This window comes from Leuresthes tenuis, unplaced genomic scaffold, assembly GCF_036924035.1.
Source record: "Leuresthes tenuis unplaced genomic scaffold, fLeuTen1.0.hap1 SCAF_3, whole genome shotgun sequence".
In the NCBI taxonomy this organism is placed as follows: domain Eukaryota; kingdom Metazoa; phylum Chordata; class Actinopteri; order Atheriniformes; family Atherinopsidae; genus Leuresthes; species Leuresthes tenuis.
The window spans coordinates 11,192,225-11,207,226 of record NW_027325357.1 but is presented as its reverse complement, the minus strand read 5'-3'; the positions used below and the strand labels follow the sequence as shown (position 1 = coordinate 11,207,226).

Sequence of the window (15,002 nt, the reverse complement as noted above, 5' to 3'; positions counted from 1 at the left end):
AATAGTTATCTCTTGCTCGCTGCCTAGTGTGATATTGTTTAGTCAGTGTGGTTAAAAATGGGCAACTGAGGAGAAATGCAACGATAAATCTACTAAGGTGCAGGCCTACTTACGCTCATCCGTTTTCTACACTTTTTCAAAAAAAACATTTTCTTTTGTTATATTGGAAACAATAAACCTGGGAAAAGTCTGCATTATAGCAATGAGTCAGTTTGACCGTGAAAGATGAATAACCGTGAAATAGAAAAACACTGTAATGAAAACATTTAATCTAAGCAGTATGTTTATGTGCACCTGTCTTTGTGCTGAAATGGACTGTGTGCCTATTCATGCTGCTCTGCCCATAAGCTTCAAAACTTCTTGGGATATGTTAAACTATAGAATATCTATTCAATAAATACCTTGCATCTCAGTGATGAAAGTGCTGTTCTTTTAATCTTCAATCATCAGTGGTTCTTGGAGCGGGCGATTAAAGATGGACGTGATTGTGAGAGTTTCATAAAGACACAAACAAAAACGTGCCCTTTGTCAGTGGACTTCAAGCAAGTGAATTTCTTCATCGAGACGAAGAGATATGAATCAGGCTATTTACACCCAGACTCTCAGTCACTGTAATGCATGTAAAAGTCTGATTTCTTTTTTTTTGGATGGTTAAAGTAAAGTGAGTGAGATTAAATTTGTGAGAAGATAAAATGTTTTTTTCCTCATCGGGCAAAGATGAATCAATGAAAACTATTCATTTTGTCATTATAATCACCATGTTGCCGTTTTCTTTTCATGAACATTCTTTTCAATCTCATTTTCCCTTTTAAAGTGACATACTTTTCCCAAACACACTGGACTTTGTACAGAGTGAATCAATAGTCCATGCGTACGCTTTGGCCAACAGCCCAGTAGGGATGACTCGAATTCAGGACACTGATACATTTAACAACACGTCCCATTGCTAAAAGACTTTCATACAAGGGAAAGACTGTAGCCATAGAGCTTCCATAACTAAGTCTGCTTAATCCCTGTGTGTGTGCGCACTGAGCCTGAACACAACCACCACAATCAGAACAGAAGAACAGAACAGAACAGAACGAACTAGAGGAGTTCACAATGGTCTTGGCAGGGTTGACGTGCCCTTTCACACAGTTTGTTGATCTCATGCGAACGTACACCATATGTGGACACGCTGAGAATAATCTCCCTTTGGATAGCCAAAAAATATGTTAAGAAACTTCAAGTTAATACCGGCACTGACTGCAAAAATCGCCCCAACTGCTTGTACCAAGGATATCAAACCTTCTAATAACATCAACAGCAAAATGTACTTTCTCATGACCCTGAAGATTAAAGCCATTTAGTCTCTTAACAAAACAGGTGTTTATTTCCCTTTGGTTGTGAAGCGGAAAGAACTTTTAAATGTTCTCTTGACAAGTACTTTTCATATGTACAAATAGGTACAATATCATGCTTCTGAAGACAGACCGTTGAAGAATGTCCTCCACTACGGTCACCAAAATGGTTATTACATCTCTTCCAGCTGCGCCAGGCTATTCATCCTGCTTTTTAGCCTCAAAATAAAGGGTCACATATGCTGGCCAGAGGTCAGACACTTCTGACACAGTTGTCTTCCAACACTGACCATTATCAGCATACTGATGTCTGAATGTAAAACTGTCCCAGTTGTGGCATTCGACTTGGCCTGGCTTGGCTTTTTTGCTTTTTTTGGGCCTACTTTTCCATGCACGGTTAAGTCGATCTACTGTTATAACTCAGCTTAGCCAGTACACGACTGTCCTTGTTCACAAGCATGGGTGGGGAATCGATTTATTGATCTAAGTATGTCCGACTCTGCTGTAACAGGTTGAGATACACCCACTTTCAGCCAGACAGCACTAGATGTTGACCTATTACAGCACATACCAAACAGCTGACAAACAATTTAGTTCCAGGCTAATTAGTACCATGTTAAGCAGTAAGTTGGACATCTTTACAGCATGTGCATTTCACACATGGCTCATGCCGTACGTATTTATCTATTCATCTACAAATGAGACGCACCCTATCGCTCGTGTATATTCTTAGTTGTTACTGGCATCTTATGTTACTTCAGGTCAAAGCCCAGGGTGGGAACTGTGGAGCAAGCATTTAATGCCTCAGCAAGTCTGAGCCTCACTGAGCACATACATGCAGGAAAAATGCAACTTCAATCCACGTTACTGGGCTGTTTTTCCAATTTGATTCAGTGCATTTTCAGATCGACGAACATGTTTGATATTTATCTTAAACTTTGTTTTCCAATGTCATTTAAACATGCTCACTGCCATGAAATAGAGTACAAGCACCATGGACAGGACTGGGGGTTGTGGTATTTGTACATGTTTTGAGGCCTTATTGTGATTTTTCAGCATACTGTCCTGTGGAACAATGTAAGCTATTCCAGAATCAGTCATAGGATATCAGCTCAGTTAGTAGATGCCCTCCATCTAGTCTATCGCTGTGGCCAAGGGAGTGTGACATACTTCTCCTGCCCTTAAAAACATGGTGTACCAGCACTTTGACTCCTAGGATACATGGCAAGCACTCACATACACACACACACTACACACTACCCCCTACGATAGAACGTGCACACACTCACACAGACAATCTGGCCCACACATTCACTCCTAATTCAGTATCTTGACCTGTCCATTTAGCCTTCCTTTCTGCACAGCACCCCATGCATGTGTGTTCACTTTCATGTGTGTACGTGTGTGCGGTTTGGAGTTGTACATTTCCTTTGTGCGCACACTTTTCTGTCAGACCTTGGTTGCCCTGGGAACAGCTTTACAACTGAACTATCTCCACCCCCCTCTATCTCTTTCATGAACACACATATGGACACATGCAGTTTCATAGCTATGTTCCTGTGTGTGTGTGTCTGTGTGTGTGTGAGTTTGTATACACTATAGTCTTGTCTTGGCTTGGCAAACTGCTTGCAATGATGGGCGCATTTTTAGGGAGTTGTATCCAAATTAAAATAGATCTGAGAAGTAACGGGACAAATGTGAACGTTTCATAAAAACCAATACAGTAACTTTAACATTAATCCTGATGGCAGTCCCACATGCAGTTTGTCATGTGGAAAATGTAGTGCAAACACAGAAGGTCTCATGTACGCTTACAGATGCAGCAGAAACACACACACAGGTACGGACACAGCATGTATTCTTGCACCCTTACATAAACACACACACACAAACACAGTCCGGCTGTAAATGTCGCTGGGAGGAAATGAAAGCAGCTGTGCTTTTATGGTTTCATTTCGTCTGTTATCTACACATACATATATATATATATATATATATATATATATATATATATATATATATATATATATATATATATATATATCTGACTCTCTCACATCCTCTCGCATTGATTATCCCATCACAATTTTGATAGAAAGTGTGACAGTAAGGTCAAGGAGGACTCTTGTTGTTTTACTTTCAAAAAAGAATCACCATATGCAAATTCATATTTATGGTGAGACGGGCCACTAGCAAGCACGCTCACATCTGGAAGCTGGCCAGTGCAGCCCTTTTCCTGCTCTGGAGGCTGCTAAGCAACTGTGTGGCCCATTGAAATCATATGATTTAGTAAACTTCATACTGTACAATGGTAAAAGTATTTCCAGCTGTGCCACATATGTGCAGCTGGAAATACTGAACTCTTGGAAAAAAGAAAAAAAATGTCTTAATCTCTTATAATATCTCTTATTCTTTAGGTTTTACGCATGCAGATCATTTTAAAGACACCTTTTAGTACTACACCCTCTTGTCTTTAAAGACATTTCGTAACCATGATTAGCTCATAATTAGTTCCTTGCATGTGGAGCTACAAACTGCAGAAGTCAAAGATGTATTTTTAGCACAAAAAACTTCTTTAAGAGTCCGAAAAGAAAAATCCGCCTCCGGTGCAGAATGCCAACCGTCTCTTCTAACGTAACGCCTTTAAATGTTATGAAGCACTTATCTGACAGATTCAAGTATTACTGTTCACGCTCTCCAGATATTTTAATGTGATGGAGGCAGCTTCACCTTGATCTCAGTCAAGGCCGTCTGTGTTGTGAATTTCACGGAGCATTGACAAGCGCCTTGAGCACAGCAGTGGTGGATGCTTGTTGCTTTGCACATGTGAGAGAGGCCTAACCTTTAACACTGTAACGGTGCCAAGAAAGAGTTACTTTCTGACTGTGTCTCTGAGTATCTTGACAAAATGCCAAAAACCAAAATAAAACATTCTATTTGAACTTCATGTCATCTGAATTCATACAAGTATTGGCATAATAATGAAACAGAATGGAAATAGAATGTTGAAAATTGCAGCTCATAGTCCTAAAATGTTGCTAAAAAATAAAAGATTCTTCAAATATTGCTTAAAAATATTCTAAAGCTTTGCCAGACAGATATGCATCGAGCGGTCCTGCTGTGTCCAAATAAGGCCGACACGCACACAAACACATACAACAGAACAGCAAGACATAAAAAGAGACGTCGAGCCACGCAGGCACACACACCCCCAGTGAGCCTTCAAGCTTCTTTCGTCTCCTCACTCCTCTATCAGGTCCTCAGAGGGAAGGGAAAACCATGAAATGATTCCTGACATGACAGATCACAGAGCAGCGCTGTTTGAGCTGTCTGACAGCAACGCTTTTCTGCCTGACTGCGGGCATGTAAGACAGGCAGATTTGCAATGATTTCCCCCAGCCAAAGCTCTCCCGGTGTCTTCTCAGTTGACAGAGGCCACCCCATTAGGCAAGTTAACCCACAAAAATACTGTGACATGGCCAAATGGTAACTCTTCAAACCCAGTTTAACATTCAAGCCAAGAAATTAAACTATTCAGGTTTAAAATCTGTCTTGGTCAAACATGCGGTAGCTCAGATCTCCAGTAATAAAGGCATATTTTAAAAGACTAACATGTCAAATGGAACAAAACAAAAAAGCCTTCCAAACTATAAAGAACACAAACTAAAAAGGCATCAAGCTGATCAAGTTAACACAACAGCCATCATAAGGAGGGATACCAATGAGCAGTCATAACATAGTCAAATGTTCTTTCAAATGCCTTTAATTTACAATAACTTCTACTGTAACTCAGCTCATAAAAAAAGTTTTGTACATACTCGGTTTTCACATGGACGTATGCAATGTGAGCTTCTAAAGTACGCTCTGTGTAGAGGCTCTGCAGGTGAGCTCACTCTCAAAACACTGAGCACGCTGACACGACACTCCAAAAGACTAATTGTTGTGTCACTCTGATCAAATCCTTCCTTTTAAAGCACGTTGGTCCAACTGAAATCATCGAAAATCAAACTTTTCCAAACCAGACTGACACGCCAAAGTAATGCAGTATGAGTTTGAATCGTGTCAACTAGACCCAAAGCATCAAAATGTCACCTCCCTGACAACATCATTCAACAGTGTCATCATTCAACAGTTGATAAAATGAAAAAGTCATGTTTAATCTTCAAATTCTTAAAAAAAGCCAGTACAAGACGTGCCTCAACCTTTGTCTTAAGAAACTTTGTATATGCAGTATACTTATTTATCACTCAACCAACCAATTTAAAGTAAGCAGGGTGGGGGATCCCAGTCATTTAGAGAGAGCGAAGACCGTCTTTAATCCCCCTGCCCTGTCCTCACCGTTAAAAATCCCATCTGAGATTCTCCTTGTTGTTTCACACCTGCCGGCAGACTGACACTCGCACATCCACACATGAACACATCCAGCGCAAAGCTGTATGGAACAAATGAGACAGAAAAGGCCTGCGAGACACTGAATCTTTGCTGTGACAGTTTACGTCAAACAGTGAGGCCAGGAAGAAAGAAAAACACCTGCACTGTCCACTGCAAATCTCCCCATCCACAGAAGACTTTCTCCTTTGTTCTCAGCACAAACATGAACTTAAAACTAATATTGGAGCCAAAAATGTTTGATGTTTAGGAAGACTGTTCGCTGGCATGTCGAGACGCTCAGACGTGCGCGCCATGACAATACTCTTGAATTTTAAGTCTTCCGTTTCCTCTCACTGCTTCTGTTCAATTCATTATTTACATATTTCCGAGAAAGTCTGATCAAAGAATAGATTCAATGTCCCTCACAACTCCTCCTATATCGGACTTTAAAATAAACTTCTGCATCAAAACATATCACGATGTCACATGTTTCCTTTGTTTCCACCTTTTCAGAGCTGTGGAGAGTGGACGAGGTAGGTGTACGACTGCCTGATCTATGGCATATAAAAATGCTTTATCATCATGCATATTACATATTTATTACCTATTTTGTGTGTCTTGACGTTAGTCATCAAAGCAGATGTGAAGAGCAAGGTAGAAAAAGAACAACGAAAGAAAGACTGCATGTATATATGTTGTTTGACTGAAAATCCTACCTTCAAGGATGACTTCTTTGCCAGTTTTTTTCAGTGCTTGCACGGCCTCATCATGTGTGGCCTCCCGTAAGTCATAGCCATTGACAGACAGAATGGCATCACCAACATAAAGCGCCTCGGTCTGGTCAGCAGCCAGGCCTTTAAAAATTTTGGAGATGAGGATTGGCATCTTGTTTTCTTTTCCGCCTGCATGACAACAAAGGGAAAAAAAGACAAAACATTTAGTTGTTTCATTTTTAAATCATTTTATGAATCTCACACGCCGTTGCGTACTGACAAAGGTGCTTCGAAATATTTCCTAATATCCATACAAGGATCCCAGAATAACAACAATCCTAACAAATCATGTCTTTTCTCATTATGCCTCGCCAAGTACAGTGGTGGTGACTCCACACGGTTAAAGAAAACATGAAGAATGAGAGGATGCAGCTTTGAAAAATAAGTAGAACAGCCTTCGTTCAGTATCTGTTTAGAATCTAAGCACCACTGTCCTCAGATGTACGCATCGAAATCAGAGGTACGTATGTGGACTGTAGTTAAAAAAAGAGACAGCAGCAATAACCTTCCTGTGACTAACTTGTGCACGTCCTCTTCCTCCCTTTCTCTCTGTTAAAGGAGAAGGTCAGCGAGTAAGCTAATGGATGCTTGCTGTGGGAAATATCATCACTGATGGTAGCAGGCAATTATGTCAGCCCTCAAGCTTGTAAAGAATGTAATCTAAAAAGAGAATTACATTTAATACATTTTTAAGTATATCTTACACAGGTTGTATCTTCGGGGGGGGGGGATTACTTTAGATTTACCTCACGCGTCTCTTTTTGGAGTCTGTTAGTCCTAACTTCAAATCATGATCACTATTAAAATAAACGGGGATGCCCAAAGTGAAACTTTTCATGCCCAACCAGCAATTTAAAGCAAAAAGTCGACCATCTTTTAAACTTTTATAATAGATGTATTTAGGATTTTTCGCACAATATTGTCTCAGTTCATACAGCCGCCTCTTTCTATTTTACTCAGGGCTCCCACTCAACACACACCTGTAACATCTTCTTACACATCGAATCAATACATGATCATCCATGGAGGAATGCTCTTGTCTTGCCAACAAGACGTAACGACTTTGTAACGACTTTGAGACTTTTTCAGACCCTTTTTCTTTTCTTTCTTTTTCTCTTTTCAGAAAGGAACCAACCCTCAGATCAACTACTTTCGGTGTAGAGCTGCTTTCAAACGTGTCAAGTGAGTGTGCAGAGCACAGAGGAGGTAAAGCATTATGCAAAAGCCAGCTGTGCTTTCTTTACAGCATGTCAAAAAAGTGCCTTAGGCTGCTTGATGACAACTTCTCTGTTGGCATTAATGCCAATATTTGAGCGTAGTCACAAAAGCGAGAAGCAAATGGAAAGCAGCAAAAAGGGGAGTAGAAAGAGCAACTAGCAGCAACTCTCTCCAGCACGCATGCTCACATAACTCAGTAAATGCTCCAGAATATTCCATGAAGTAACTGTTTTCTTCCGGCCAAAGTGAATGCAGTATATTGTGCAGTAACGGATTTAAATGCAGCATAGTCTGCCGAGCTACACCAGTCCTACAGCTGTGGGGACACTGAGTGGAAGAGGACATATTTGACATGACTAAAAAGTTAGCTGGGACTGTGAAGAAGACCGTCCTTATCTGAGCAAATTAGCTACTGTCACCTGCTCCGCTGGAACATGCAACCATCGTTCCTCTATGGAACCATCTATTTGCAGGGAAGAAAGCTACGGTCTCCCTCTGATTCAGAGAAAAACAATAAAAGGGCTGTGGTTTCAAGTAATATAACCAATTTCTTCAGAAGATAAGGTTTTGCACTGAACTTGAAGCAATGAGATACGAAGATGATTTTTTTTATGTGAGGTTTTGAATGTCAATTTAAATAGACTGGCATCCGCTGTCCTGACCACTCACCCCAATCAAAGCTCCCCCAGCAAGTTTGAGGATTAAATTTAAATACCTTTCAGTCACAAGCTGCTTCTCTAACATTCAGGTTACCTTTGGCCCAGGTTTGCACCACCATTGGTGTTCTGAATTATGGTGCTCTATAATCGCCTTTCACGGTATGGAAACTCCACAGGGACAAACTGCAGAGATGAATCTGCTACATGAAGGGTTAAATGCCAGCATTAGCGTTCATAACTACCAGTCTATGGGAAAGAATAGTTCCAAATGATTCATTTAAGGCATTTGGTGTAGAAATAAATGAACTGATAAAATAAAACATAATTTGATTTGCCTGCAGAATGTTTAAGGTGGAAAAAACTCTCAAATTGCTGAATGACTAAACAAAAACTGGGCCACTCATCAGAGCACAAACTTAACAAAAGCTCGAAAATTCGAAAAGATCTTAACTTCAACTTTGAGTTTTAGGACAACACCTGGCCAGTGACCTTTCAGATTCATTAAAACCGACATGGGTTTGGTTCATCTTATGCTGCTAGAGTGCTCATTACAGCACTCCCCAATTTACCAACTGCACTTCTGCCTTCCTCTGGAGAAGTAGAAAAAAGGATCTCGCTCCTTTGAGTCAGCCAAGAGATGATTGTGTCATTGGTGTCAAAGTGACACGGGGGATGTCACTGGTGTCAAAATGATTTTGCATCACCACCAAATGGATGTGGGGTACACTAAGGCAGCAGTTGAAAGAGACAAAGGTAAACAACAGCGACAGGAGCTGCGCACATGAACCCTTTTCCAAATGTCTCTTCTCCATTCATCTTCCTCTTGTCATGTGCTTTGAGGTTTAACTCGAGTCTAAAATACTATTTACTGACATGACAGCTAAATAAACATATAAAAGCAAAAATAACCATCAGTATGTCTGCCACTCCCACGCAACCGTTATTTTCTTCCCATTCCTACTTTTATTACTCCATGTCAAACAGTTCAGCACCCTCCAGCTGATGGCCTGTCACTCAGCTGACAGGTGGGTGGCAGCGCTGGCCGCGCAGCCGGGGAAACCGGTGCTACTTGTGGCAGGTAAATGAATAGCATTGGCACGCACAGTACTGACATGTGCCTAATTAGATCATTTTGTTGCAGCACTGAGTATTTTGAGATAAATCGCCTCTCAAACAATTCAGCACGATCAGCACTTCATCAGCTAAATTGCAGTGCTTATCTACAGTGAAAGAAACAACAGGAAAATAGATTAGACTGCAGAATAAACGTGTGGGTTTTAAATACCGATGATAAAAATGCAGAGCCCAATGAGAAAGGAGAAAATATATCTGCAATAATGTTTTTGTTATGCACCAGAGCCTTGTTCAGTAACGAAAACATCGTTTCTAGGAGCTGCTCACCAAAATACCTATGATGATATCCCTCATAAAACTCTAGTGAGGGAAACAAGGCTGGGACAGTTTTACAGCCCCGATTTCGAAAAGATGGCGCTGTGAAAAAAATAAATAAACACAGGGTGCAAAGATTTGCAAAACTCATAAACCAATATTTATTTTTTTCAGAATTGAACAGAGAAAACATATCAAATGTCGGAAGTGCAGCATTTTACTATTTCATGAAAAAATGCCTTGAATTTGCCTGCAGCAACACATCTCAGGGAAGTTAGGAGGGGACAACGAAAAAGAAAAGAAACAGGTTGAGGAGCATGTTGAGGAATTAATTACCATAGGTTCATTGGCAACAGGTCAGTAACATGATTGTAGAAAGAGCACCATGGGGAGGCAGAGTCTCAAAAGTAAAGATGCAAAAATCTGTGTCTACAAATGGTGGAGCTACTCCAGAATAACGCCAACAACAAAAAAACACCACTGCGATGACTTTGATTATTCCATCATCTAAAGGACATAATGTCATCAAAAGATTCTGAGAATCTCCAGACATTTCTGTGCAAGGGACACACCTGAAAATCCATACTGCACCCTCAGCAGCACTGCATTAAATGGAAGAATGTATCACGGAATTAACTGAGTGGGCTCAGGAACACTTCCAGAAATGACTGTCCTGGAACGCAGTTCGGCCGTGTCATCCACCAATGCAGGCTAAAGCGCTATCATGCAAAGAAGAAGCCGTTTGTGAACGTGATCCAGAAACGCTGCCATCTTCTCTGGGCCAAAGTTCATTTAAAATAGACTGAGGCAAACTGCTCTGTGGTCAGTGAATCAACATTTGAAATTCTTTTTTGGAAATCATGGGGCACTGCAGCCTCTAGATAAAAAAACAAAAAAAAGGCACCATCCGGTTTGTTATCAGTGCTCAGTTGAAAAGCCTGCATTACTCAAGCTATGGGGGTGCGTTAGTGCCTGTGGAATGGCACCATCACAGGTGTTAGAGCAGCAAATGCTCCCATCCTGAAAAGTTTTTGGGGGGAAGACAATGCTCAGTGACATCTATTACAACAGCTTAGCTCTGGAGTGGAAGAGTCCAGGTGCAGGACTGACCTGCCTGCAGTCCAGACCTTTGACAAACTGAAAACCTCCGAAGCATCATGAGACACAAAATACCACAAAGCACACCCAGGACAGTTGAAAAACTAGAATCCTATATCACCCAATAACGGGACAACATTCCTCTCCTGAGGCTTCAGCAACCGATCGTCTCAGTTCTGAGAGGTTTACAGGCAGTTGTGAAAAGAAGAGGGAACGCTAAACATGGCCCTGTCCCCACTGTTTTTGTAAACCATTTTCAATAAAGGCCTAATCTGAAACTTTACAGTTTCTGTTGCTTTTACTGTTGCCAAACTCACAACCTTGCAAATGCGTAGCTAAGCAAAAAAAAATCAAGAGGTCTGAAGAAGCAGTCTTCCACTTACTTTGACCAATCGGCCTGTCTAGAGACCTGAAGTCTAGCTTCCCAGCCTCCCCTCTTAAATTTAGCCATGTGAGTAAAGGTTGCCTCCATGCTCCTCTGGAAGCTGGTGCGGGCTCCCTAAAATTAACACCACTGGAGTACTCCACTCCCAGCCACATAGCTTTCATCTTTGGCCAATGACAACTGACTGCTGTGGCCTGCTCCTGTCAGCTGTTCACAATGCGGTGTCAGCTAGTCCACAACAACTTGGGCCTTCTTTCATTTGCATTTCCCTTCTTCAGTCTGACACTTTTTCCTATTCCTGCCCATCCCCTTTACCCCTTCAGCCTCTTGGACTCGTTCCATGTCCCATACCATCTCCAGCTCGATCTTGAGCCTGTGCGCTTCTCTTTCTATCGTTCTGTTATACCCTTTCTCCCTCTCTGCCTTTGAACAGCCGGAGTCACAACAATGTCAAGCCATGAGGCTGCCAGCTATGATTTTGTTTTAATAACATGCTGTCTCCTTTTCAATACCACCCATTTCCAAAGAGACGGACATTACAAAAATGTCATTAGGGCCTGGCTTTGTTCTGCCTTTGGTGGCAATGGCGGGGGAACTCAAATGAACATGTCACAAGCAGCTACGATGACGAGTCATCTTTGAAACAATGCTCAACTTTGAAATCATCCGTCAAATCGACCCCGTGCGTCAGGCAGCTGTCAAGCGATCACCTGTGAACACAAACCTGCAGGGAGGGGGGGCGGCCTGAACTCCCACACATGTTGCATATCGAATGAATGAGAAAACATTTCTTATCTTGCCATTTACAGCCTTGTTGTCTGTTAAGATGGTGGACACATCCCAACTCGCAGTGTCTGGCACTGAAAAATCAGCTTCTCATCACAGGTCAAAGGGATACCGAAGTGAGACTGATAGTTGTGTAAAAAAAAATGCAAAAGCGCCATAATAATGCAAGACATCATATAGGAAGCCTTCTGTGTGAAAAGAAAGGCCGAAATTAGTCAGGAGGGAATCGACAGTGCACCAGTAAACTGGAGTTAAACACAACCTATCTGGACCACCTACAGTAAATCAGACCAAAGTATTTCTCCAGCTGAGCTATGACTGCACTTTTCATTTGATCTTTCCATATTTACATAGTTTTCCGTTGTTCATCCTCCCCAGTCTTCCTCACAGTGAGATCTGACCACAGAGATAACGGCCTGTTGCTACAGGAAAAGGCTTCTATCAGCCGAGCTGAGCAACACATGCTTTTCCCATTGAGAGGTTATAACATCAACATCGACGCAACGTTGATGCAGCAGCTGTCGCTGTGTGAAAGTGAGCTGCTCGGGGCACTGCAACGCACTGGATTACACCAAAAAAAGTTCATCTGAATCACTATACTTCTGGTTACTTCAAGATCAAAGATTCAAAACACTGTGCATGACACACACAAAATCAACTCTATCATTTTCTTTAGACACATAAAGTCCCTCTTCAACGTTTCTGTGAAATTTAAATCCATTTGCTACAGTCAACATTTACAGCCAAGCCAAATCAGAACTGGCAGCAAACTGCAGGTGTGCTCTCAGTTTTGATGGGCTAGTTTTGGTCAGCACCTTTTGCTTAATTAAAGCCCTGATCATGACAAGAGTTTTATAATTAAAAAAAGCCATGTTTTAAATGTGTAATTAGCCTTTCAGGGAACACCTCCTCTCACATCATTACAGACCTCACCTGCACTAACTTTCCTACTTGTTCAACTCACACTGTCATTTAGACTGATTATCATTGATTTTAGCCCCAAATTAACACACCAGGGTTCCTTTTTTTTTTCTTTCTTTCTTGTCAGTTGCTTTAACAAAATGGAAATTGAATTCATCCAGACGCCATCCAGTAATTATTGACAATGTAAATCATAATGAAAACAGTTTTAAAGCACAAAACATTATTATAACCGCATGTTCCGTTGTTGTCTTGAATGCTTTATGGTATGTTTGGAGAACGTGGAGTTGTGTTGGGCTCACATTAAATCCAAAAGTACGAAAGTTTTTACATGTATCAGTGATACTGGAGGAAGATGAGTAAACTGCATGATTCTTTCATGCACTAAACTGAGTTATTGTGGCTTTTTGCTTGCTATGACTCGTGTGTGGCTGGAGAGCAACTCTCAAACATCCAGTTTAACGTTACACGACGGTAATTAGCAGCTCCGGTGACCTAGAGGCACTGAAATGGTTCCCCGTTGAGGTGAGAAAAATCACAACTGTCATATTCTTCTGGGCAAACAATGGCGCTTAATCTGTTGTGACTTTAATACACAGCGTGTTTGGACGACTTAACGAACAGTTTGAAGTTAGCTAACTTAACTGACTTGGGTTCTCGCCCTCGTTAACAGACGCTTCAATGAAACTCTCGGCCACAACTTGTTAACTGACAGTAAGTCGTCGGTTATTAAGTTAGGCGTCACTTCTACAAACAAGCCGTACCTTTGATACTGATCCCCAGTCCTCCCACATCTTGCTTGGTAACTCGCACGGTACGCTTCACGTTGGTGATGGTTTCCGGGACCGGGGACGAGCTGAGGTTCGGGGGGTCTCCGTTGACAGCACCTGCGGGACTCGGACTGGGCTTTGCGGGCTCCTCGGCGCCCTCGCCGGGGTTTATTGTGAGAGTGTCCTCGGTAAGTGTGGCCAACACCCGGATCCAGCGGTCCACGGTCACTCGAAGTTCCAGCAGTCCCGTTTTCTGCGCCTTCATCGCGGCAGCCATGTTCAACGCATTCCTGGAATAACTCTAGACGGGCTGGCAGTCCTGTAAAGAGGGGGTGGTGGAGGGCTGGGGTAGGGGTTTGCACACACACACACATGCACACACACAGTCTCTCTCAGGCTACTTTCTCCTCCTCCAAAGGGGTTTATCCAGTTGTAAGAAGCAAAGTTAATTGAGGGTGATACGATTAGCAACGGTGTTGACACATAGACTCAAAGTTCAAAGAGCTTCTTGTTGAGTACACCCATTAATCAACTGTGTGTGGTTGAGTCACACATAATTAAGTTTTGATTCTTTCATTTATTTATTTATTTCGAGTGCATTGAATAACCAGGCTTCCGATCAAAGATCTCATTTGCAGTGTCCCCAAAAGATACAAAATCACACAGCTCATCTATATACAGATGTTCTGTCATGAGGGGAAAAAATGTGAATGTTTCCAAGTTCTGACAGTTCTGTTTCCAGCCTAGAGAGCTATTAGGCAGGGAAGCAAATCCTGAAACTACTACTTATGGTCCCGGCTGTGAGGTTAACAGAGTAAAGAAGCCTAATCGCGTTGAACGGTTTTTAAGATTTGTGGGATCTGATTCAAAATGTGATTCAGAAAGAAACAAAAAAGTCTCTGGTTTGCTTTGAAATGGCACATTAGAACGATGCCCATTAAGTGACATGACAGTTCTGGGCTGTTTCAACTTCTGCCAGTTAAATTGTTCAGAGACAATAAAAGCTCTGGTCAGTACCAGTAATAAGCGGCGGGCACAGGACCAGTTTGGTGTCCTCTAAAAAGTGGTTTGTTCAAAGCTTGTCTCCAGTAATCACCAAAATCAGCGGGCAGCCATGCTGTATGGACACTGACAAAGCTGAATCAATACAGGCAACAGACCGAAGCTGCAGTCTGACTGGAAATACAATAAAATGGAAGAAAAATAATAAGTTAGAGCTCTTTAAGATGTTCAATTAATAAATTGAGCAATGTCTCCCCCTCCATGTTCTGTAGACCAAATATTTTAATTGA

General features: G+C 41.7%; 1 protein-coding gene across 1 annotated transcript in view; it reads right to left on the bottom strand.

The window, feature by feature from the left end:
* Positions 1–14,074, bottom strand: part of snta1 (syntrophin, alpha 1) — a 33,654-nt gene extending 19,580 nt beyond the window's left edge. Inside the window, exons 1-2 of the mRNA XM_072381781.1 lie at positions 13,705–14,074; positions 6,428–6,613 (exon numbers count right to left, since the gene is read on the bottom strand). Coding sequence (XP_072237882.1) covers positions 6,428–6,613; positions 13,705–13,987 — 469 coding nt within the window. The 5' untranslated portion in view covers positions 13,988–14,074. The remainder of the gene's footprint in view (positions 1–6,427; positions 6,614–13,704) is intronic.
* Between the last annotated feature and the right edge of the window lie 928 nt (positions 14,075–15,002).